General features: G+C 48.0%; 2 protein-coding genes and 1 pseudogene across 2 annotated transcripts in view; 2 read left to right on the top strand and 1 right to left on the bottom strand.

The window, feature by feature from the left end:
* BAG1 (BAG cochaperone 1) overlaps positions 1-18,041 on the top strand; it is a 31,492-nt gene extending 13,451 nt beyond the window's left edge. Inside the window, exon 8 of the mRNA XM_028115135.2 lies at positions 17,576-18,041. The gene's annotated coding sequence lies outside the window, so the exon portion shown is untranslated. The remainder of the gene's footprint in view (positions 1-17,575) is intronic.
* SPINK4 (serine peptidase inhibitor Kazal type 4) lies at positions 1,470-8,189 on the bottom strand. The gene is made up of 4 exons (XM_028115137.2): positions 8,073-8,189; positions 4,347-4,387; positions 2,847-2,959; positions 1,470-1,610 (listed from the first exon to the last, which is right to left on the bottom strand). The coding sequence occupies exons 1-4, from the start codon at positions 8,125-8,127 to the stop codon at positions 1,565-1,567; spliced, it is 255 nt and encodes an 84-aa protein (XP_027970938.1). The 5' UTR covers positions 8,128-8,189; the 3' UTR covers positions 1,470-1,564.
* A 3,092-nt stretch (positions 18,042-21,133) lies between the features above and the next one.
* LOC114218159 (large ribosomal subunit protein uL11 pseudogene) lies at positions 21,134-22,015 on the top strand (annotated as a pseudogene).
* The last annotated feature ends 2,489 nt before the right edge of the window (positions 22,016-24,504 follow it).

Genomic DNA, 24,504 nt, shown 5'->3' with positions numbered 1-24,504 from the left:
CCACCTATGTGTAAGAGGGGCTCCCCACTTCAGACAGAGGCTTAGAGATCACCAGTATTCACTCTTTTCCTATAAGTGAACTAATTTTCAGCTTAACACATGGCCAACCAGATAACAATTTTCCCAGTCTCCTTGTGCTAGCATGGTCAAGAGACTACATTTTAGGCAATGGGATGTAAACAGAGTATGTACATCTTATAGGAAGCATCTTCAGAGGCAAAGTTGAGTGCCCTTCTTTACCTCTCTGTGGACTGGAATGTAGACATGATGGCTGGAGTTAGAGCAGCTGTCTTGTACATTGAAGGGGAAACTGATGAGGACAGCAGGGTTACAATATAAAAAGAGCATGAAGTTAGCGTGCTGCATAGGTCTCTGTGTGGGAGAAAGAACTGTTTCAGCCATTGTTATTTTGGCATTTGGGTTTCTCACCACCAAACTTAATACTGCATCATTCCCATGCAGGAGAGGAGTAAAAGTTTCTGTTACCAGTAGCAGTAAGTAGTAGGGCCCATAGATGACCTTCCACCTGGAGATCTATCAGCAACAATTCCTGCCCACATCCACGGTTCAGTTGTCTGGGGAATGCTGGTTCCTGCCTTCCCTGCCCCATCTTTCTTCCCAGTGTGTTTTCCCACAGTACATTTCCTGCTCTGTCTGCCCACCCTGAAGCGGGAATCTGAGTTCATGTGGCTCTGCTTCTCCTGGCCAGGCCCCTCTCCACACTCTTTTCCTCTGCCACCATTATCAAGTGGCTCCTTCTATTTGCTTTGGCCAAAAGAGGGTTATTTGACATGGACCATAGGCTAGGGCCTCTGTGGTGGGATTTCTAGATGCTGTGTGTTTTTGTGCGCCATTGTATAAGCACATGTGTGCTGTGTATGCCTGGGGTTGTGGCCAATGCCAACATTAACAGTCCGAATGGATGGTGACTAGAAGAACAGAGCAGGGTCTGGACGTCATCCTGCTGTGGGTGGCCAAGGTGTAGGGGGACACTCAAAGGCTTGGGGCAGCTGTTTTTAACTGTTACAGACCTAGGTCAGTATTTTAACAAATAGTTCAGATACACTGTGTACACTACCTAAATATTAGCTACAGTAGTATCAGTGTGTGTGTGTGTGTGTGTGTGTAAGACTTGGGGCGCTGGTACAACCCAGGGAGAAGGCCATGAGGGGTGTAGGACTCTCCCAAAGGCTGGGTCCTGCTCTCTGACAATGGCAGAGGGTACAGAGGTCACCTAGGTTCTTGACAAACAGGCTGGGGCAGACAAGTGTTCTGGGGACAGGGGCTGACCTCTTCAAGAAGCAGAAGAGACCTAGGACCTCTAGGAGAGCATGTGACAGGGTTGAGGAGCACTGGAGCGATGGACAAGACATCAGATTCAAAGTAGGGAGGTCAGGACAAAGTCCCCACCACATCCACCCACCACCAACCACCTCACCAGAGTCCCCAAAGACACTGGCTCACTTGGCTGAATTGGGCTGGATCTTTTATTCATGTCACATCCTCCACTTCCAAAACTGTTCTCTAGCCTGAAGTTTCATGACTTAAGAGGCTGCTATGGGGGTCAGCATTTGCCATCCTTCAGGATCTGGATGTCCTTTTTGGTTTTCCTAGGATCACAGGAGACAAAGATGAGGCCCATCTTATCAGGGACTGGAACAAACCCTTCAGGGACCCTGCCTGGCCCAGTCTATTCCAGACACCCTGCTGAGCTCTCCCCACCTCCCCCACCCACTATAGATACAGGGCAAGTTCTGGGGGTCCCTGGGCACACCTCTATAGCTTTTCCCTCTTGCACACCCTCCCCTGGGTGATCTGAGCTTCCCGGGTTGTCTGATATTGTCTGATGGCTGCTGAAACTGTCTCCAGCCCTGACTCTGTCTTGAACTCTAGCCACACCTCCACCAGACATGATTGCCTCACAAACCACCTAGACCCCCACTGCCTCCCAGCTAAGTTAGGAAAGTGTCCTGTTGCTCTCCTGCCTCTCTGTCCAGAGTGCTGTAGCTTCTGAAGACTGTCTTCTCTTCCATGATCTCACTTAGCTCTGGCCCAGCCCAAGGGTTTTATTAATGAAGAAAGGAGATCGAATAGGTGATCAGACATACCAAGGTCACGTTCTGGCCCTTCTCACCTCTCAAGACTCGTTTCTTGCCTCTCCCCACTCAGTCTTTAAACTTTATACTCCAGTGTATCCAATTTCTTATATTTTCTCAAATACAAACATTTCTTTCCCTTTTAGACCTTTCCAAACTGATTTCACTACTTGGAATTACCTTTCCTTCCTTTTTTTTCCAAGCTAATTTCAACTTATCTTTCAGAGCTGAGCTGGAAAGTCTTCCCTGCCCTTGTCCTTGCCCTGCACTCACAGAACCCTGGGTGCCCCCATCTGAACCTTGAGCATTCTATGCTACAGTTGGTGGACCATTAGCTTGGCTTCCTCCTTAAACTACCATATGCCCCCAGAAGGCCAGGGATGCTGTCTAGCTTATGCCCTGTTGTTTCCCAGTGCCTAACATATAGTAGATGCTCAATAAATAATTGCTGGCAGGAGGAATAAATAAACAAATGAAGTCACCTAGTCGGTCAGGGGCAGAACGAGGGAAAGAACCCAGGGTTTCTGCACCCTCCCCAACCCCCTACTAGTTGTGGCTTTGTACTTGGAACCATGTGCCTTCTTTGCAATATACTTGTGCTCATTCTGTTAGGGCCAATGCTGGAGGACTCTTCTCAGTCCAAGGTGTGTGAAGGAAGCGGCAGGTCAAGTCTTGCTCCTTTCACACTTGAATGTACCAGAGGTGCGCCCCACCCAAGCAAGCTGAGGGGTAGGAGTGGGGTGGACTTACAGCCGGATCAAGCAGATCTGACATTCACTGTTATACGTAACACCATCAGTGCCACAGACCAGGTTGGATGTCTGGGAACAGACAGGAGACTCCTCCATGTGCTCACAGATGGGCTGTGAAAGAGAGGAAGGGGGGAGGGCACTCAGATTCAGAGGCAGCGAGGAGGGACCCAGGGACTTTGCTTGGAGTCAAGGGCCCCAGGGAAGAGCCAGATTCTAGAAGGTCTCATTGTTAGTCCAGTGGGCATGAAACTAACTACTCAGGGCCCTTTGGTATGTTTGTGGCTGTGTACACAAGTGTGTATCTGTCTGCTGAACCCAAGTCTGCGGGCATCCAAGTATACGTCTGTGTCTATGTGTGTCGGGTGAGTTTATGCCCTCAAGCTCCTAGGATGGGTTCACACACTTTTCAGAGGGTCTAACTAGAACCTCTGCTGCTGGTACCCATGAGGACCCCAGGAGACAGAACCACCAGCATTCCCAGGGGGCCCCTCCTCACTGAGGGCTCCTCCACTCACCCTGGCTGACATGACCCATCAGACCCCTGGTACGGGAAGGCTGGAGAAATGGAACAAGGTTTGGGTCTTAAATGAGGCTAGTCTGAAAGAGTTTTCAGGGCAGGCCTGAGGACAGGGTGGAAGCTGGGTCAGGGCTGGGATCGGAACGTGGAACAGGATGGGGTGAAAGAGGCAGCCTGGGGCGGTGGTCACAAGACCGAGAGCCTGACTTCTGCACTGATGAGCTGTGTGAAGTTGTGAGAGCCGTCTCCACTCTTGGAGCCTCAGTTTCCTCCTCTGCAAACACTGTAAATGAATAATAGTATTCTTCTCACGTAGGGTTAATTGAAATCATGTATGTAGAAGTACTTGGCTCTTTTGCACAATAATAGGCCTGGATCTGATGGGCTGACAGTGAAGATGCTAGGCTGCTAGATGGGAAGGTGGCTTTGAGCCTCCTTGCACACCTCGGTGAAGGCTGGGTTGAGGGTCTCAGGAAGGCCAGCACCACTGCCTTGGGATCCCTGGGGACATCAGACCCAGGGCCAAGGTGGAACCAGGGTTCATGGACAACTTGGTGTCTGTCCTCCAGAGTGAAGGGATAGATGAACGATGGGGTGTGGTTGGGGAAGTCTGGCACACACCAGGGGGGCCAGGGTGCCTCTGGCCCGAACCCAGTGGCCTGTCCATCTTTACTACACAAAGCAGAGAGTGCGCTCAGTCCTGCTGAGCCTGGGCAGGGGATTTCACCGGAGACCAGGTTGGGGCAGATCTCTCGAGGTCCTGGAAGCCAAGTTTGAGACCTTGGCAAAGGGGCTGGGCCAACTCAGCCTGGAAGGGCTAACCTGGGGAGCATGCAGGCTCACAAGGCCACCCTAGCCACGTTGGAGCCATCAGTTATTTGAGCGGGAGTATACAGAAGACAAATGCTGGTTTCCTAGCATGGATGCAGAAGGAAGGCCAGGACAGCACCTTGGGGCCCAAACTGGAAGCAGCTGCCTTACCATCCTTGGGGAGATGAGTTTTGCCGCCGACACTGGCACTTCTGAAAGGCAAAAACGCAAGAGTTAGGTGATGGCGGCTCTAGGCGCAGGTGTGGCATCTGAGGGCTGTTTCAGGAGACCTGTTCCAGCTACTGCCCCGTCTGGAATTCTGAGAGGTATTGAAGTATTGAATCACCAGACCGTGGGGAATCTCAGAAAGCTGATGTGACTTTGGGTTGCTAGAACAGAGACACAAAATCTAGAGTTAGGGAGGTGACAGTCCAGCCTGATCTTATTAGATCACACTGGGATTGTTATATCCCATATAATAAGATAATTCAGTTAGTATGTACCAGGCATTGAGAACACATGAGCTTACCTCCCCTTCACAGCTCTATCACTGTCGTGTGATGGGGAAGGAAGGAGGCAGTGGTGGATGCCACAGGCTGCTCCCCACATCCCACCCGCAGGCAGGACTGGGGTGCTCATTTCCTCAGCGGCTGGGAGTTATTGGCCACTCACAGTGACTCCCTTCCTAGAAATTAACTCTCAGAGAACAGAGTGCCTTACCTGGTCACATCCCCTACCCAGGAACATACTACATGGAAGGGGCGTCTTGGGCCAAGGTCAAGGGCAGCCTGGGATAAATACAGCTTTCTGTGTGACATTCTAGAACAGGCCAAACTAATTTATGGTGGGGGGAAAAAAAGCAGTGGTTTCCTCGAGAGTGGGGTAAGGGAGGGGATTGACCAGCATGAGGGAAGTTTCTGGGGTGTTGGAAACGTTTTTGTTTTGGTTTGGTTTTTAATTTTTAAGTAGGCTCCACACCCAACATGGGGCTTGAACTCACAATCCTGAGATCAAAGTTGCATGTTCTACTGACAGCCAGCCAGGTGCCCCAGAAAGGTTTTGTTTTGTTTTGTTTTGTTTGAAGATTTTATTTATTTATTTGTCAGAGAGAGAGAGAGAGAGAGAGGGAGCACGAGGAGGGGCAGAGGGAGAGGGAGAAGCAAACTCCCGGCTGAGCAGGGAGCCCGATGTGGGGCTTGATCCCAGGACCCTGGGACCATGACCTGAGCCGAAGGCAGATGCTTCACCGACAGAGTGCCCCAGGTATCCCAGTGTTTCGTATCTTGATAGAGGTTTGGGTTACACAGGTACATGCGTTGTCAAAATTCATTGAGCGATAAGATTTGTTTATTTCATGGTACATAACTGTTGGGGACAAAAAAAACATTAAAAAAATATAAAGGCCTTCCATGGCTCCTTGTAATTGCTAAGCTCCTTTATCTTACGTTTAGGGCCCTGCATGAGCTGATTGAAAACCTCCTCCTGGACTCACTTCCTAGGACACCTCCCCATGTTCCCGTGCCTCTGCTCTTCCTGCCTGCTCATTCTTCAGGGCTGGCTCTGCTTCGGCTTATCGCATTGCCGTCTATCTGAAACGTCCTCATCTCCCTTCTGCTGATTAGATCTTCATTTCAAGGCTCAGATGCTACTTCCCAGTGAAGCCTTCCCTGATGTCCCCCAGGGTTTCCCGAGCAGACCTGGATTTAGGCTCCAGTTTTTGTCCATTTGGGCTGCTAGAACAAAAGACCATAAACTGGGTGTCTTAGAAACAACAAACCTTGATTTCTCACAGTTCCGGGGGCTGGGAAGTCTAAGGTCATGGTGCTGGCAGATTTGGTGTCTGGTGAGGGCCCTCTCCCTGCTTCAGAGCTGGTGCCTACTTACTATGTCCTCACATGGTTGAAGGGGCAATGGAGCTTTGTGGGGTCTCTTTTATAAGGGCACTCATCCTGTTCATGAGGGCTGTACCCTTATGACCTAGTCACCTCCCAAAGGTCCCACCTCCCGATACCATAACCTTGGGGATTAGGATTTCAGCATATGAATTTTGGGGCCACAAGCATTCAGGCCACAAACATAGGAGCTTCTTTCATACCGCCACAGGCTGTCCCACTCACTGGGTCACTCCTGCCTCTCATGGACCTAAGTTCCTTGGGGCTCCTATGCTTCTGCCCCCATGTGGCAATGCCCCCCACATAGTAGGTGTTCAGGAATTGACGACTAAAGTGCATTGTGGGGAGGTGGAGTGCAGAACCCTGTGGTATCAGAGCTTCTTCCTGGAGGATGTGGGAAAAGGTTGCATTTACTCTCAGCCTGCTCTTGAACCCCGTCCTCACTCAGCCCAGGTGGGAATCTGAAATGGGCATAAGGACTGTCTTCCGGACAGGCCTCCTCAGTGTTCCCAATGGGACAACTGCTCAGGGAATGGATGCCAAGCTAGGAGTAAGCAGGTTAGCTGGGCCAGAGCCCCCAGACCCATTCTCTGTTGCCCCAGCCCTTAGGACTACGTCCTCAGCTAGGGAAATGGGAGTGGGACCCGCCATAAGGTTAGTGGCCTTCTAGAAGGGTCCTAAGTAGTCTTCCTGCTTCTCCCTTTAGTCTGTTCTTAACACAGCAACTAGAGTGATCCTTTTAACACACAACTCTGCTCAAAATTCTTTTTTTTTTTAAAGATTTTATTTTTTATTTATTTGACAGAGAGAGACACAGCGAGAAAGGGAACACAAGCAGGGGGAGTGGGAGAGGGAGAAGCAGGCTCCCCGCTGAGCAGGGAGCCCGATGCGGGGCTCGATCCCAGGACCCTGGGATCATGACCTGAGCCGAAGGCAGATGCTTAACCGGCTGAGCCACCCAGGCGCCCCTGCTCAGAATTCTTTAGGGTCTCCCATTTCGCTCAGAGGGAAAGCCAAGTTCTCATATTGGCCTTCAAGGCCTTACCCAGTATAGTTCCCAGTTGCCTCTGTCATCCCCTCTCCCATTGCTCGGCACCCTGCCTCTCATTCCCGTCCAGCCACACTGGCCTCCTCACCGCACCTCTAACACTCCAGCCATGCTCCTGCCTCAGGGTCTTTGCCAGTCCCCTCTGTCTGGAACCCTCTTCTCCCAGATATCCACACGGCTCACTCCCTTGCCCCCTTCAAGCCTTGCTCTAGGAGAGAACCCCTGATTTAATGTGGCAGCCCTCTGTTCACCCTGCCCAATATATTTTTCTTTAGCCTTTGTCACCTTCTAACATTGCACCTATCTTGTTGTCTATTCCCTTCCATCCTACCCCATTGGATTTAAGCTCCATCAGGGTAGTTCTCTTTCTATTTGCTCACTGATATGTCTTAAGGGCCCAGAACAATGCCTGATATATGGTCGGTGTGAGGCCACAGAGGTGTTCCAGGCCTTGAGAAGGCCCCACTCCAGCATGTGTCCGGCCCGGGACAAGGGCTACCCTTGGCTCACACAGCTGCTGTCAGTCCCGTAAGCATCGCCTGTCACAGCAGACAGGAGCTCAGAGGACCCAAGTCAGGCTTCCTTCAGCACCCACCACCTGGCAGCCAGAAGACGTACCTGTCTCTCCAGAGATAGGCCTGCTCCCTGCTGCTTCCCACATCTCTCGCCGAGAAGTTGCTTAGAGCAGCTTTGAACTAGGACTTCCTATGCTACGGCTGGAGAAACAGAGGCCCCAGGAGAGGAGGGGCTTTTGCAATTTGGGGCCAGAGTCGGGATTTGAACCCAGGTTTCTTTTCTCCTAGCCCAGGGCTTTTCCCACCACAGTGGAGAGGTACAGAAAGAAGGTATAGGCAGAAAACCGAGGCCTCACAGGATGCTCCAGGCCCTGTCTCTGCCCTCACCACAGGCCCATCTACCAACACCAAGCCACAGAGAATCCAGGCTCTGTCCACTCACCTCTGTCCACAATGAGGAGGGCGGCCAGGGCGACCACCCACAGGCGGACGGCCATGCTGATCCTGGGCTGATGTGGTCCGAGCCAGCTGGGGCCTGGGCCCGGGGAATGACTGGGGCCTGTTTATAAGGCTGGTCCCCACCCTTATCTTATCTAGGGCCAGATGGGGAGACTGGGAGTGGCATCCACAGTTAGCATCTGCACCATGGCACCAGAGATACTGAGCTTGTGGGGGCCTGTGGAGCTGGCAGGTTTCCAGAGTGAGGCAAAGCTTGGACAACCTCCAAAGCTGCTGCCAGTCAGGGCTGGAGCACGAGGGAAAGGGAAACTGAAGGAGAAAAACAGAGACACCAAGTCAGAGAGACAGAAAGAGGAGAGAAAGGCAGATCAGAAGGAAAGAGAAAAAGAAAAGTGGCCACTGGAAGGGAGTGAGGCAGAGAAGAGGGGCTGGAGCCATGGGCTCATTTGTTGTTGCCACCAAGCAACTGCGACGGCCCCAAAGACGCTTTCCTTCCTGAGGCCCGTTTACCCCCGCACCACGTGGAGGTCCTGATCAGCCCCTCCTTCCTGGGGCTGCTGGGAAGTGACAGTGGGGACAGCAGATGGGAAAGCATTTTGCAGAGGATGAAGTGAGGTGTAAATATAAATGTAAATGGTTCTTTTCATTCTTTTCCCACCATGAAAGGGCACAATTGATACAGGGGGGCGGGGAGCAAAATAAAACATAAAGATGCCCTCAGGGCAGCTGGGTGGCTCAGTTGGTTAGGCATCTGACTCTTGGTTTCGGCTCAGGTCATGGTCTCAGGGTCGTGAGATTGAGCCCCATGTTGGTCTCCACGCTGGGCATGGAGCCTGCTTGAGATTGTCTCTCTCTCTCCCTCTCCCTCTGACTGCCCCCCCACCCCCATACTCTCTGTCTTTCTAAAATAAAAACAAGATGCCCTCATGTTTTGCATGTATTATATTCCATTTGCATTTTAACGGGTTAAATACAGGCAAGATTCTTTTCAAGAAAAATCAATATATAAAACTCCCCCAGGGGTACCTGGATGGCTCAGTCGGTTAAGTGTCTGCCTTTGGCTCAGGTCATGATCCCAGGGTCCTGGGATCAAGTCCCACATCAGGCTCCTTGCTCAGCGGGAGTCTGCTTCTCCCTCTCCTCCCTGCTTGTGCTATCTCTTGCTCTCTCTCAAATAAATAAATAATATTTAAAAAAATAAAAAATTAAAATTAAAAAAAATAAAAAATAAAACTCCCCATACCGATACAATATGTATGAATGAGATATTTGGTTATCTGCTTTCAAAGAATTTCTGATTTATAAATAGAATAATAAAATTTGAATTATATATGCATTTCTCCAATTAATTTAGATTAGTGATTTTTAGCTCCATCTACAGATTTAATTTCCCTGGGGAGAATTTATTACTACAGACGCTGAGCCTCTTTCCAAAATACATGAATCAAAGTTTCAATGTTTTTTAAAATTCTTTTTATTTTGAAAGATTTCAAGCCTACAGGTAAGTTGTAAGTTAAATGACTCAATGAGAAGGATTCTTATTCAAGAATAGCCCCTTTGGGGGCTCTAGGCAGCAGCCAGACAGTCACCCCTACAAACTGATAGAGGCCCCAGATCTGCAGCCAAGCCCAGCCTCAGGTCTGTGACTCAGCTTCAAGATCCTCCTGCCCCTCCTCAGGAAACTCACAGGCTGCCTCTGAGGCAGGTGGCAGCTACCCTTCCATTGCTTAGCCAGGCAGAGCAAATATTTAACGATGATTTCCTGCCCTAAAGCAAAAACATCTCATAAAGTGTGGGGAGTTAACTTTAAAGGTCATCTAGGTCCTGTCTACCATCTTTCTCTCAAACCTTCCTACAGCAGCCCCACCACGAAGTCATTCAACCTTTAGGGATGAGTAGCTCACTACCTACCAGTTTCATTGTTAAATGGCTTTGAATTGAGTCCTTCCTCATAAAAGAGGTCCATTTCCCCGAGACTCCTTGCCGGTTGAGGGGCGGGGAGTGGGGGGGTTCTTCCCAGCTCTGTCTCTCGCCTCCTGTACCTGTATTGAACCCTAGGTGAGCACCTCCAGGCTAAGCAGGTCCAGCCCTTTGCCTGCCCCCACCCTTCCGCCTGAGGAAGCTCTTGGGCCTCTCTGCATTTCTCATCTGGTTCCCAGGTCTGTCTGCCTGTGAACCAGGTTAGAGTGAGAAGGGGACAGGGGAAACAAAGGAGTTTGTCACCTCCCTTGTTTTTGGACCTTAGACCTTTATCAATGTGGCAGGAATGTCTGCTGATGGTTCTGGCTGCTTCAAGGGATCAAGAAGCTTGAATTCTGCATTCTTTGAAGTTCAGAGTAAAATCAAGGGCAGCCTGTGGGGCGCCAAGCCCACCTACTATCCTCCCTACCCAAAGTCTCTTTCCTCGCACAAGCACCTCCTAGATTCACTCATAATGACAAACTTCAAATCTGTCCTCCCACCAAAATATGAGCCTGACTCCTATATCCAACTGCTATTGGACAGCACCCCTATGAACGTCAGTGTATCCGAATAAACCTCATTCATTAGTCCAGAATCCATTCATTCACTCAACAGGAGATTAATATGCAGCTAAGCTCCATGTGTTTGGGCATAGCAGAGAATAAGTCAGACAAATTCCTGCCCTCAAGCAGCTTGTCATTAAGTGGGAGACTGCTACCAAATGAGCAGCAGAACTGTTACCATCACCACTGGATTAAGTCCCACAAATGAGACACACTTGGTGCTTTGGGAGGATCGGAGAATGATCTATCCATCTGGGAAGTCAGAGAAGGCCAAGGGGTGAGTGCGTGGGGCAGGCTGTAGCAGAATGGAACAGTGTTGCAGACAGAGGAAACAGAATGTGTGAGGGCCCTGAGGCAGGAAGAAGCTTGGCACATCCAGGAAAACAGGCCAGTGCAGCTAAAGTGAGGTCAGCGAGTGGAGAGGGGCATGTGGTGAGTCTGGAACGGTCAGGGAGATCAGATCACTGCTTCCTGCTCCACATCCCACCTTCCAGCGGTGCAATCCAGAAGCTCTCTGTGACCCTGTTTGCCTTCCCACTGAGTATACAGGTTCTGCTTCCTAAGCAGCTGTTGAATCATGCAAGCAAGAAGGAGTGAGCCCTGCGGAGATCTGGGGAAGGGGTCTGTCAAAAGGAGAAACTGCAGGGCCAAGGCCCTGGGACAGAAGCAAGCTTGATATGCTCAGGAAGCAAATACCAAGGAGTTCATTGTGGTTAGAAGAGAATGAACATGGAAGTGAGTGGCAGGAGGAGAGGGCCAGCTCATACTCAGGTCCCAGCCCAGACCAACTGGTTGGGTCAACTTGAGTGCATCCTTTCCTCCCTTTGGGCTTGTGCATGTTCTCCCATCTGGGAAATGGGTCTGCTGACATGTACATCACCAGCCTGACTCCTAGGGCAGCTGTGAGGACCCTGAAGAGGAGAGTGTGGGGTGAGATATGTGCAGACACTGTGATGCCAACGAAGCAGCTTGAGCTTGGATTCCTGGACGCAGAGCAGAGGCCAAGCACTAAAAGCCCTAAGCACCTACACAAGGGCTGGGATCAATATGATAAAGACAGAGATGCCCTAAAACTGGGCTCTGGCAGCAGAGCTGGTCTTGCCCCAGGTCAGAGTGAGGGCTGGGACATGCACGCTAACACTTCGCAGCCTCGCCCAGCAGCCTTCACTCTTCCTGCTAAGTCTTGCATTGATGCCCATGGAATACAGCCCCTCCTTGATGACGACAATGCAGGATCTATTAGCTGAATCACCAATCCTGCTGATGGGTGGAGGAAACAATGGCCTTGTTTGGTTTAAGGTGGATGAACTGACTTCAAGCAGGTCTTGGGCCTGCCAGATGGCATGGCCAACATGGCCAGCTTGCCCCTGGACCATCTTTCCTGGCCCCTCAGCCCACATCCTGCTCCACCTTCCTCCAACCTCAAGTGTCCCCACCTGCCCATCGACCTGCGATGAGCAGCCCAGGTATGGGCACCCACTCCCAGGAGGCCTGGTCTGGACAAAGCCAGCTCCACAGCCCGTCCTGTCCTGGGCTCCTCAGCCACCCGACTCCATGTCCCAGGTCTGGCCGCTTCCCATTCTGCCTGGTACAAACTGCAGGGCCCCCACACAATGGCAGTGAAAGGAAAGGGCACCGCTTTACTCCTTTACAGGTAGATTTCATCTACTTGTTTGGGATCTGACTCCAAGGAGGACTCAGTGATGGCAACAGCCTGAAGTCATTCCTCTGTGGGGGCACCCGCCCTACCATTCAATGGACTCTTATTAAGCACCTATTGTTGGGCAGCAGTCATTGTGCCAGGTCCTGGGACCACAGAGATGAGGGGTAAATGGATCCCTATGCTCAAGAAACTTGCAGTTCACAAGTAGTGGGGAGATGGAATGGGCACACGGACCCTGAGCATTTATAAATTTATGAAGGTACTTATAAAATGCTGTGGTCAGGACAGTAAAGGAAATGGTGATAGAGATAGCCCATGCACCCCTCACTCAATATGTCCGAAAGTCAATTTGCCATCTCCTCTCCACCCAGAGATGACCTACGTCCCCGTGCATCCATCCGGGTGGACAGCGCCACTATCATCCAGGTGCCCTTGGCGGACCTGGGCATCCCCCTGAACTCGCCCTTAATTCTTCATTCTTTCTGATTTCACCTCTTCCCCTCCTCACATCTATCACCTCCTCTACATTTCCTCTAACTCATCCTCCATATTTCTTCCAGGACAATCTTTCTGATATGCAAAAATGACCACCTGATCCACTGCTTAATATTATTCAATTATTATTAGTCCACTCAATTAATATCATTCAATCTCTATTGACTCAAGGATGAAAACCAAATTCATCAGCATACACGTTCTTCCATGACTGGGCCTTTGCTGGCCTCTCTATCTTCATCTCTGACCACTTAACCCTGAACTCCATCAGACAGAACCACCTACCAGGTTCTTATTCCTCCAAGCCTTTGCTCAGGCGGCACCTCTGCCTGGCATATGCTCCTCTACCACCTCCCTTGGGCTCTCTTCCTGGATGCTCAGCCTCCCCAGTTTGGGCCCCTCATCTGTACAGACATCTATCCCAGCAGCACGTATAATGTCCCATGGTCCTTTCTTGCTTATGTGACTATGTCCTCTATTTCCTTACAGAGAGGAACAGGAGGACGTCCAGTGTACCCCATATCCCCACTGCTCTGTGCAGGGTCTGGCACCTGTGTGCTGACTATATGAATACATCCAGGACTGGATGCAACTTCAGGACAGCAAGGAGTCCAGTTCCAGGTTCTGTCAGCTGGGCTCAAGGGCTTCAGAGAGCTCTGAGGACCAGGCTGGGCTCCAGTTGGCCCAGGGGGTCCAGCCACTGACCACTCTATGCTGTGTCCATATGGGAACAGAGGTGGCACTCTATTCCAAGGACCACAGTTTTTAATTCTTGGCCCACCTGTCAGGATCCCCAAGAAATCACCATCTCCTCCAAGACCTAGATGTGGTGGTGCTTCAGTCCAAAAGCTGTCCCAAGCCCATGTGCAGGACTCACAGATAGTGACTCAATACCTGCCTTCTCTCTCAGTGTATGGAATCCTGGCTTGATGATCATCAACCAGGAAGAATTTTTAGGTCAGTCCTCACTCTAGAAGTGGCCTGGGGTCACAAGAGACCTGGTGTTCTCTGGTCATGTGCCATCCAAGGAGTTCCATTCACACAGGCATAGCTCAGAACTCAAGTTTTCTGAGCTTACATATGAAAGGCAAAGGCTCATGAGACCCTCTTCTTCCCATTTCAAAGCTCTGATGGTCTTTAGAAAAAAGACTATTATGCTGAGTGAAATAAGCCAGTCAGAGAAAGACAAATACCATATGATTTCACTCATATGTGGAATTTAAGAAACAAAACAGATAAACATAGGGGAAGGGAAGGAAAAAAATAAAATAAGATGAAAACAGAGGGAGAGGAAAATCATAAGAGACTCTTAACTCTAGGGCACAAACAGGGTTGCTGGAGGGGAGGTGGGTGGGGGGATGGGGTATCTAGGTGATGGGCATTACGGAGGGCACTTGATGTAATGAGCACTGGGCATTATATGCAACTGATGAATCACTAAATTCTACCTCTGAGACTAATAATACACTATATGTCAACTAAATTGAATTAAAAAAATTTTTTTTAAGATTTTACTTATTTATTTGACCAAGAGCATGAGAGAGAGCATAAGCAGATGGGGTGGCAGGCAGAGGGAGAAGGAGAAGCAGGCTCCCGGCTGAGCAGGGAGCCCGATGCAGGGCTTGATCCCAGGACCCTGGGATCATGAACTGAGCCCAAGGCAGGCACTAAGCCACCAGGCACCCCACTAAATTGAACTTAAATTTAAAAAATTTTTTTAAAAAGACCATAGGTTCTTATGGCCAAGTGCAATATCACATCCCCCCAAGACCACTGTTAATTCTGATAGGATCCATGACTTGCAGGCAACAGAGAAAGATTAATGCCAACTTATGCAGAAAATGGGAATTTTCCAGAAGAGGATGTAGTTAACTTAATGTTGGACTCACTCAGGAGCAGACCCTGAGATATTAAATTCCAAGCAGTTTTCCAGGAGGTGATACTGGGAAGCACCGGCGGAGGAGTCAGGATAGTGAGGCGGGAGAGAAGAGAAACAATAGTGTGCATCACTGAGGTTATCACCAGGAAACCGGGCCTCAGTCCTACCAGGGATGGACGGGACACTGTGTGGAACTCCTTTCAGTTTTCCCCACTGAGGGGTGAGGGAGCTGGGATGTATAGCCACCAACTCCCATCGGTCACCGATTGAGAACGCGAGAGTGAGGTCCTTAACTCCCTGGCATTACGGGCTGCCTCTCTAATGTCTCCGAGCATCCAGAGAAAGCCCACAGCCAAAGGATCACAGGGGTTGCGGATGGAAATGCGGGTATGCACAGGAATGGTGAGGGCCAAGGAGATGTGGGTGGAGCACTGTATAATTCCATAGACACCAAGTTCTACAACAGGCAAAGCTTATTTATAGTGACAGAAAGAGATCAGTGGTTGCTTTTAGGGTAAGGTGTAGGAAAGGGTAGAGGGAACTTTCTGGAGGGATGGAAATGTTCTCTATATTGTTTAGAGTGATAATGACACTGATGTACACAATTGCCAAAGTTAAGGAATTAAACATTTAATATCTGTGCATCTCATAGGAAATAAATTATATCTTAAAAAATAACCTTAACTGCGGGGCGCCTGGGTGGCTCTGTTGGTTAAGCGTCTGCCTTCCACTCGGGTCATGATCTCAGTGTCCTGGGATCGAGTCCTGCGTCGGGCTCCCTGCTCAGCAGGGAGCCTGCTTCTCCCTCTCCCTTGGCTGCTCCCCCTGCTTTTGCTCTCTCTCTCTCTCTCTGTCAAATGAATAAATAAAGTCTTTAAAAAAAAATAAAAAACCTTAACTGAAACAGACCCATAAGTACAGAGAACAAACTGATGGTTACCAGGGGGAAGAGGGATGAGGAGATGGACAATATGGGAAGTGGACTGGGAGATACAGCCTTTCAGTTATGGAATGAATAAATCATATGGACACAAGGTGTAGCATAGAGGGGCACCTGGCTGGCTCAGTCGGTAGAGCACATGACTCTTGACCTTGGGGTTATGAGTTTGAGCCTCACTTTGGGCGTAGAGTTTACTTAAAAAAAAAAAAACTTTTAAAAAAGGTACAGCATAGGGAATATAGTCAATAATGTAATAGGGTTGTATGGTGACAGATGGTAGCTATACTTGTGAGCATAGTATGATGTATAGAGTTGTTTAATCACTAATTTGCACTCCTGAAAATAATGTAACACTGTGCGTCAACTACAATAAAAATATTTTTAAAAGATTTTATTTATTTGACAGAGAGAGTGAGAGCACAAGCAGGGGGAGCAGCAGAGAGAGAGGGAGAAGCAGGCTCCCCGCTGAACAGGGAGCCCAAAGCGGGGCTCGATCCCAGGACGCTGGGATCATGACCTGAGCCGAAGGCAGATGCTTAACCAACTGAGCCACCCAGGCGCCCCTATACTTCAATAAAAAAAATAAAAATAAAAAAAGCTATGTTGTGATATCACTACACACTCGCCAAGGGCTAAAACAAAAAAGACAGTCAATATCAAGCATTGGCAAAGATTTAGAGCAAGTGGAATCCTTAAAAAAACAAAAAAACAAAAACAAAACCTAAAAAACCAACATGAATTATGCCTCAATTTTGAATTGCTACCACCAGGTGGCAGTGGTGCCTAATTCCTGAGTCCACCCGTAAAGTTTGTGTAGTGTCCAAGGTTTGGGAATCATTCTATTTGTGAGTGTTCTTGAAAGCATGAGGCATTGTTTTGTGGGCATGTATTTTTAATTTCAATCAATAGTATCCTGTTGGAGGTCTCTTTCTGTTCCTTACTCTCCCTTCCCACCTCCCCCCCCATTCAGCACTGTGTTTTAAAGATCTACCTTATGTTGTGTGTATATCTGGCTCATTGCTCCTTACTGCGGTAGAATATTCCAGTGATGGATGCCTCACTGCATCCAGCACCCCAACAATCACAAATAACTTCGTGATAAAATATCCTCTTACATGTCTCTTCATGCACCTGTGTAAGAATTTCTCTAATTGCATAGCCAGGAGTGGGATCCTTCTCATCTCTACTCTTAATATTTATTTGTATCTCTTTATCTCCTTCTACTTAGTAAATTCCCTCCAATTCTTTGAGTTAAAACAGGTTAATCTGAGCAAGATCCTAAACTTTTAAACTATGGGAAATATTTGTTATGGGTCATTTTATTTCTATAGCTCCTTGCAAAACATATCCTCTTGTTTGTGATACGATTTAAGCTTACAAAATAGTATTGTTGACTAAGATTTGGACCATCACATTGATGATCATGAATTTTCTTTTACCGAATAAACTTTCCCCAATTCTTTGCTGTAAAACAGCTGAATTTAAGCAACATCCTATATTTTCAATTAAAGGTGACATTTCAGAACCGCATTTAAAGCAAGGCTTCTCAACGTAGAACTATGACATTTTGGCCTTCTGATTCTTTGTTATAAGGAGCTGTCCTGTGCATCAGAGGATGTTTAGCACCATCCCTGGTCACTACTACACTAGATGCACTTCTCCCCAGTTGTGATGACCAAAAACATCTCCAGACATTGTCAAACGTCCAATGATGGGGACAAAGTTGCATCTAGTTGAGAACCACTATTTTAAGGTAAATGAATTCTGGGATTCACTTGGGGCCTTTTTCTAGGATCTTCCTTTCTTTCTTTCCAGTTTATTTCAACCCTAATCTCAGCCACAGACTTGCTGTATGGGATCCCTTTTAAAACCTGCCCCCTTGCATCTTGGCTGCAGTAAAGCTCTTCCTGGAGATACTTACTGGAGCCCTTCGCCTTTTAGGGGACTGAGCTCCAAGCAGTCATCCAGGTTCTCTTTTCTCTAGGTTTCCTGGCCTCCCTCTCAGCCACTCTGGTTCATCAAGGAAGAAGAGGGAGTTCCCTCCCTGGGAATCCGGAAGAGGAAGGACAGTCCCACAGTGGCTGATAAGACCTTAGAAGTTCGATGACTTAGTCTCTCTTTTTGGCCCTCATATCCTCTCTTCTCAGGAGACTCAGTCTGCAAGGGGAACAGATACAGGAGTCTCTCTTTTCGGCTCTCATATCCTCTCTTCTCAGGAGGACCTATTCTCTCTCTAGCTCTCCCGTGTAATTTTTTATCTACAATCCTTAGATGAACACCCAGAGTGACGATTGTCACGAGGATATTCCTCAGCACACTAGCCCCATAAGATGCTTCTGAGGAAAGTTTTCTGAGGTCAAATAAGTAATGGTAATGCTGCCTACTGGATCCCTCTCTTGGACACTGGCAATGGCCATCAGTATATTAAAGGTTTTGAGAAGCTCTTCAGATGTCTATTTTATTTTTTTAAAAGATTTTATTTATTTATTTATTTATTTATTTAATTGACAGAGAGACAGCGAGAGAGGGAACACAAGCAGGGGGAATGGGAGAGGGAGAAGCAGGCTTCCCGCGGAGCAGGGAGCCCAACGTGGGGCTCGATCCCAGGATCCTGGGATCATGACCTGAGCAGAAGGCAGTCGCTTAACCAACTGAGCCACCCAGGCACCCCGTCTATTTTTTTTAAAGATTTTATTTTTAGGGGCGCCTGGGTGGCTCAGTCAGTTGAGCATCCGACTCTTGATTTTGGCTCAGGTCATGACCTCAGGGTCGTGAGATTGAGCCCCACGTGGGACTCCATGCTCAGCATGGGGTCTGCTCAAAATTCTCTCTCTGCCCCTCCTCCTGCTCACTTGCTATAAATAAACAAATAAATAAATAAAATCTTTAAAAAATTTTTATTTTTATTTTTAAAAAAATGTGAGGCCCTAACTCACAACCCTGAGATCAAGAGTTGAATGCTCTACTGACCAGCCAGGCACTCCCAGATGTCTATTTTTAATCCAGCATTTCCCAGTTTCAGTGATTACAGAACCTTCCTACCACACCTACCACATCTTTTAATACCCCCACAGAACTAGTATCTCAAGAAACACAGTTTAGGAAATGTCCTAGCTATTAATGACCTCCATTTTTTATAAGTTGCCTTCAAAAGCCACTAATGTGTTCCTTCATTTATTCAAAAAACTGTTGGGTACCCACCATGCTAGATAATAGGGCTACAAAGATTACTTGTCCCAGCGACCCATAGGCTAGCAGGGGGACAGATGAGTCAAGTCAGACTGTCAGTCAGAAGATAATGTCAAGGTCTGAGCCAGATGTTGGGGGAAACAATGGAACTCAGTGATTAATTCTAACACTGGAGTTCTGATAATCTTCACAGACCAAGCAATACCTCACTAAGCCTAGAATATGAGACTGGGCCCCTTACATCCTTGCAGGATCAGGAGCTTGTTAGAAAGACAGAATCTTAGGCTCCACCTTAAAGCTACCAAGCCAGACTTTGCGCTTTAACAAGATCCCCAGATACTTGACTTTTACTGTTTGAGAAGTGCTGCCTTAAAATGAGCACACTTTTGGATAAGAATGTCAACAGAACCAAAATGTATTTCTGAGTGGTACCCTGGCCAAAGGCTGACCTAGTGGTTTCCAGGCCTGGCCAGACAGACTGACTAGGAAGGGAAGACAGGGATGGGCAACGAGTGTCTTCTCTTCTTTCCTTGCCATCCCCTAGCAATGACTGATTCACCAGGTGAAGCGGCAGGATGTCATTAGGGAGCAAGAACAGATAATGAGGCCATACCTCATTATATATATGTATATATACATATATATATATGCCTAGATGTCTGCCACAACTGGGTAGATATAATGGCAAAGACTGGGAGGAAGGGAATGAGCAGGGTTCAGACAGGGAAGGGATATTTCCCATTCTCCTCCCAGAGAAACCAGCTCCGGACCAGGCAAATGGCCAGCCACACAGCCTAGTGTTCAGGCCCTATATGAAGAACTCTTAGCTTCTCTCAATCCCCAACACTGGTAGAGGGAGGAGGTACAGTGAGGATTGATGGCAGGCAGCCTGACCCATCAGGAAGCAAAGATGTTCAGGGCAAGTGCACCCAGAGGCTGAGCCAGTCCAGTTTTAGATTCTCTTCCCCCCTTAACAGGTCATGCCCTTATCTGGGCCTGGCCCTGGGCACTGCTGGCATGAGCTCTGCAGGCCACAGGAAGAATGCAGGCAGGCTGGGCCTCGGCCAGAGGCCTTGGTGAGGACCTGGGGGAACACTCTTCCCACAGACTTGGCTTTCGATGGGTGGGGGGTGCCTAGCCTAGGTGGGGGGTAACTAAGGGGAGGGAAACTGAAAACCACAGCATCAGTAACCTCAACAAAGGGTGGCAGAACAGGCCATCCCAAAACATGCCGCTTTGGTATTTGATTATGCTGACTTGTAGGCACATGAAAAACAGCAAATGTAGAGAGAAACTTTCTCTAAATTCTTATCTGCCTCAACATGGATCCTCCAAAAGGAACTCATTTATCATAGATCCCTCCCCTGAGGTATCATTCACCAGGGAAAACTGTCTCATAACAGGAGAGGGGACTAGAAGTCAATACCACACCCAGAAGACAGACTTTTGTCTCAAACTCTTATACCTCCCATCTATTCTGATGGCCCATTCATCTTTCCTAAAAATCATTTTCTCTCCTATCAGAGGCCTACATTCCCCCTTCCCTTTCCGTATTAAGAGTGTATTTAATCCTGAATTCTAAACCACCTCAGGGACTTACTGGTATCTCCCTAGCTGGGTAACTCGCACGTACACATGAAGTATACATGTTAATAAACTTGGTTTTTTTCCCTTGTTAATCTGTCATTTATTACAGGGGTCTCAGCTAAAAACTCAGAAGGGTAGAGAGAACATATTTTTTTCTCCTCTACAACAGCAAAACAAAACAAAGTATCGAAATACCAGCATAGCCTTTCAGCATACTTTCCGGCCCTACTCCAGAAGGTCTCATGTGTGCCGCATCCTCCAGCAGGGGGCGCCTGTCTGGACCCTTCAGAGGATCAGCACAGAGCAGCCAAGGCCTGGATCCACCAGGATGAAGTCTTGCTATTCTACCTAGATACTCAAAGGTAAGTCCGCAGGAATCTGGTAGACAGAGATGGGATTTTTAGAAGAACGAAAGGCCCACGCGAAGGCCCAAAGGCAGGACCACATTCACCTGGGTGGGAAAAGGGACATCAACTTACAAGTCTCTACCTAGTCCTGAGTAAGCTGGCCTGGCTATGTTTTCCATGCTCCAAGGACAACATTCATGGCCTGTGCATGTCACTGGGTGTAGAGTCCCGTGTTTGTTCCTCAAGGACAGGGCTAGTTCTGGTTCAGCTTATTTCTCAGCAGCCCACAGAGTTGGGCCAACTGGACCCTGACTGGAAGACTAAGAACTTCCCATACCTCCACAGCAAGTGCTCAGGACAATTGGATCCATTATAGCAACCCCATTCCTACAGTTAGACCTCATCAGAACGGTCCCTGCCTCACTACCTCCTACTCTTTTCTGAAGAAAGAGTTAACTCAGAGAGTTGTTTGCTGAGGTTGCTGACACTAATCAGGCCAAGGCATATCTGGAGGGAAATTCCTTGGCTGGCACTTGCCAGGGTCAGTCTGATTTGTTTCTAATAGTGTGAGTAGAACGTGATGTATGTGTTCTCTTAAAAAACCAAATACAATTCTAGCTACAGTTTTTGGCTTTTGGCTCGGAGGAGGCCAGGTAACTGTCTTCAGTCATCGGACACCAGCCACCTCCACCAGGCCGCCTAAGTTCGACCCCAGTGAGATCAAAGTCGTGTACCTGAGGTGCACCGGTGTCGAAGTCGGTGCCACATCTGCCCTGGCCCCGAAGATCGGCCCCCTGGGCCTGTCTCCAAAAAAGGATGGTGATGACATCGCTAAGGCGACCAGGGATTCGAAGGGTCTGAGGATGACAGTGAAATGGACCATTCAGAACAGACAGGTACAGATTGAAGTGGGTTCCTTCTGCCTCTGCCCTGATTATCAAAGCCCTTAAGGAACCGCCAGGAGACAGAAAGAAGCAGAAAAACATTAAGCACAGTGGAAATACCATTTTTGATGAGATTGTCAATATTGCCCGACAGATGTGACACTGATCTTTAGCCAGACAACTCTCTGGAAGCATTAAAGAGATCCTGGGGACTGCCCAGTCTGTGGGCTGCAATGTTGATGGCCACTACCCTCATGACATCATAGATGACATCAATAGTGGTGCGGTGGAATGCCCAGCTACTTAAAAACTACAAAGGAAAATATTTCAATAGTGGATCATTTGACGACCAGAAAAAAAAAATTCTGGCAACGAAAGTAATTCATGCTCATTGCAGAAAAATTAGAAAATAAAGAGAAATATAAAGGAAAAAAATAAATTCCAACCCTAATCCCACTATCTAAAGGCAACCTCTTTACATTTTGGTGAAATCCTTACAAGTTTTTTTTTTTCTGATTTGTTTTTTGATTTGATTTGTTTTTTTCTGATTATTTTTTTCTATGCATATATGTGTACATATTTAACATAGTTGAGATCAAAATGACTATAAGTTTCATGGCTTTTTCACTTGGCAGTACATTATAAGCTCTTACTCATCAAAATTTGCTGTAATCATTAATATTCCATCCTATCCATCTATCATTTAGTTAATCAGGTCCCTGTAGTGGTGACAGATTTATATCACACTTCAACTGGGAATGTGCAGAAAAACTGTGATTTCTATATTCTTTAGCTGATCTAGCCTCCTGTACAACTTGCACCCACTTAATAGGGAAAATTAACCATGGGTCTAACTAAAAAATATTCTAAAAGAAATAACTTTTTTTTCCTGAGAGAAATAAGGGGGGGAGGGGCAGAGGGAGAGAAAGAGAATCTTAAGCAATCTCATGATCCTGAGATCATGACCTCAGCCAAAATCAAGAGTTGGATGCCTAACCCACTGAGCCACTCAGGCACCCCTAAGAAATAATATAAATAGCCTGCCTTTAAGGCTTTTCTCTTACTACATGATTCTATTTTGCAGGGCTGAAATCTCAGTCTTTCTCTTTGCAAGCCTTCTGTAATAAATTCTAATCCCTGGTCTCTTCTCCTTCTCATGGATACTGAATTCCCCAAGGTCTCAGCAGAAAACATGGTTCATTTGATGTGTCACTGAAGAGTTTAATGGAGGGACCATTTACAAAGGTGCCAGCAAGGCTAAGGTAACAAACAAGAAACCACAAAGCACTCAGGGGACTAGAGATGTGGGAGGGCATTGCCACCCCTAGTCCTGAAGGAGAAACAGCAAAAGATCTACCCGCAGGAGAGAGACTGTCCAACGGGAATTTCAGTGAAGGATCACAGCCATTGGCTCCCTGTGGTCTGGCTGAAAGGGAACCAGGGGAGTGATCACTCTGACATCTCTCCACCTGCCCTCAGATCTCTTCCCCTGCCTCCCATTAGCTGAACAGAACTGGAAGGCAGAGGAATAAATAGCCCACAGGGGTCAGCCTCCCAGCACACAGAGCAGGTTGGAAACGGTGGATCGCGGATTTGAAGGGGCAGATGGAGATAACCACCCCACCTGCTTTGTGCAGAAGAGGGGAAAGGTGAAAGAAACAAGCTCATTAAAATTTTCAAAATGTATCTATTATTGGACTTTTAAGTTTTCATTTTCACTTTTATAAGTAATGTTTCAGAAGGGGACATCTCTCAAACTCGAAATGTTCTAATGAAATTAATATATCATGAGAGGAGGTGCAATGTCTCTCAGAATCAGATTGTTCTAGTTAAGTCTCTTTGGAGCTGAGACAGAGTGTCGAGGGCAAGGCTTCCCTCCCCCCACTCCCAGGGCCCGGATCTAAAACCTTATCAGAGAGGGTGTGGCTGTGTGTCGGTGGTCAGTAGAGACCGCACACTGGCGCTACACCGGCAGAACCTGCTTGGGATGTGTTCACTGGAGTTGCTGCTCTACAAAAGGGTGTGGAGAAGAGTGCCAGGGAAAGCTGTGGGCCTTTGGAGGATGCTGGCCACCATGCACTGCAGGAACTGATGCTGAAGACACCATCAGTCCTGCAGGAACTTGATGCTAGAGAAGTCACTTGCCCTGCAGGACCTGGATACTGGAGAAGCTGTCCACGCTGTCCGAGTCAGGTGCCCTGGGGTCACGGGGCTTGCTGAACAGAACACACCTCAATCAGGAAAGAAAATTCCTCTTACAATATCTCTCCGGGGACTTCTACTGGCAAAGCTTTACATTTGTCAACTAGCAAAGAAAAAATGTTGAGATGTTCTACTCTATTTTTGTAGAGTAGACAATGAAGGCTAAATGTGGAGCCTAGGGGCAACAGATTAATAACTAGCACAATCCCAAGTCTCTATGGCCAGAGAAGGGAGGATGATTGGTCGAGATGGTGTCACCCTGGATTGGTCAGTCACTTCTGCTGAGAATGGAACTGCATTCATAGAAAGAGAAGCAGTGAGCGTGGAAAGGCAGGTGCAAGAAAGCAAACTGGTCACCGAGCAGCCCCTGCTATCCCAGGAAGAGAAACTAGTGTTTCAGTCACTAGAGAAATTGTCCTGTAGATCAGAGACACTTCATCAAGCTTCACCTTGGCTTGAAAAATATTCCTCAAGACTGCCCATTTCCTTTTATTCAGACATGCAGCTCACCAAGTAATCTGATTTTTCTTACCATCCACCCGACTATCAGCTGAGGGACACATCTTGGCAGTGGATACACATATTCTGCTGTTTGGAAAGGGATGTCATCCACTGTGATCTAATAGATCGGCCTTTGATGGCTATATAAGCCTTGGGTGGTATTAGTGAAAGTCTGTCACCAAGACTCTGCTCCTAGCTGGTGC

Source organism: Eumetopias jubatus, unplaced genomic scaffold (genome assembly GCF_037043125.1).
Source record: "Eumetopias jubatus isolate StellerSeaLion01/CBP00866 unplaced genomic scaffold, mEumJub1_p1.0 scaffold_15, whole genome shotgun sequence".
Taxonomy (NCBI): domain Eukaryota; kingdom Metazoa; phylum Chordata; class Mammalia; order Carnivora; family Otariidae; genus Eumetopias; species Eumetopias jubatus.
This window is presented reverse-complemented; position numbering and strand designations above follow the sequence as displayed.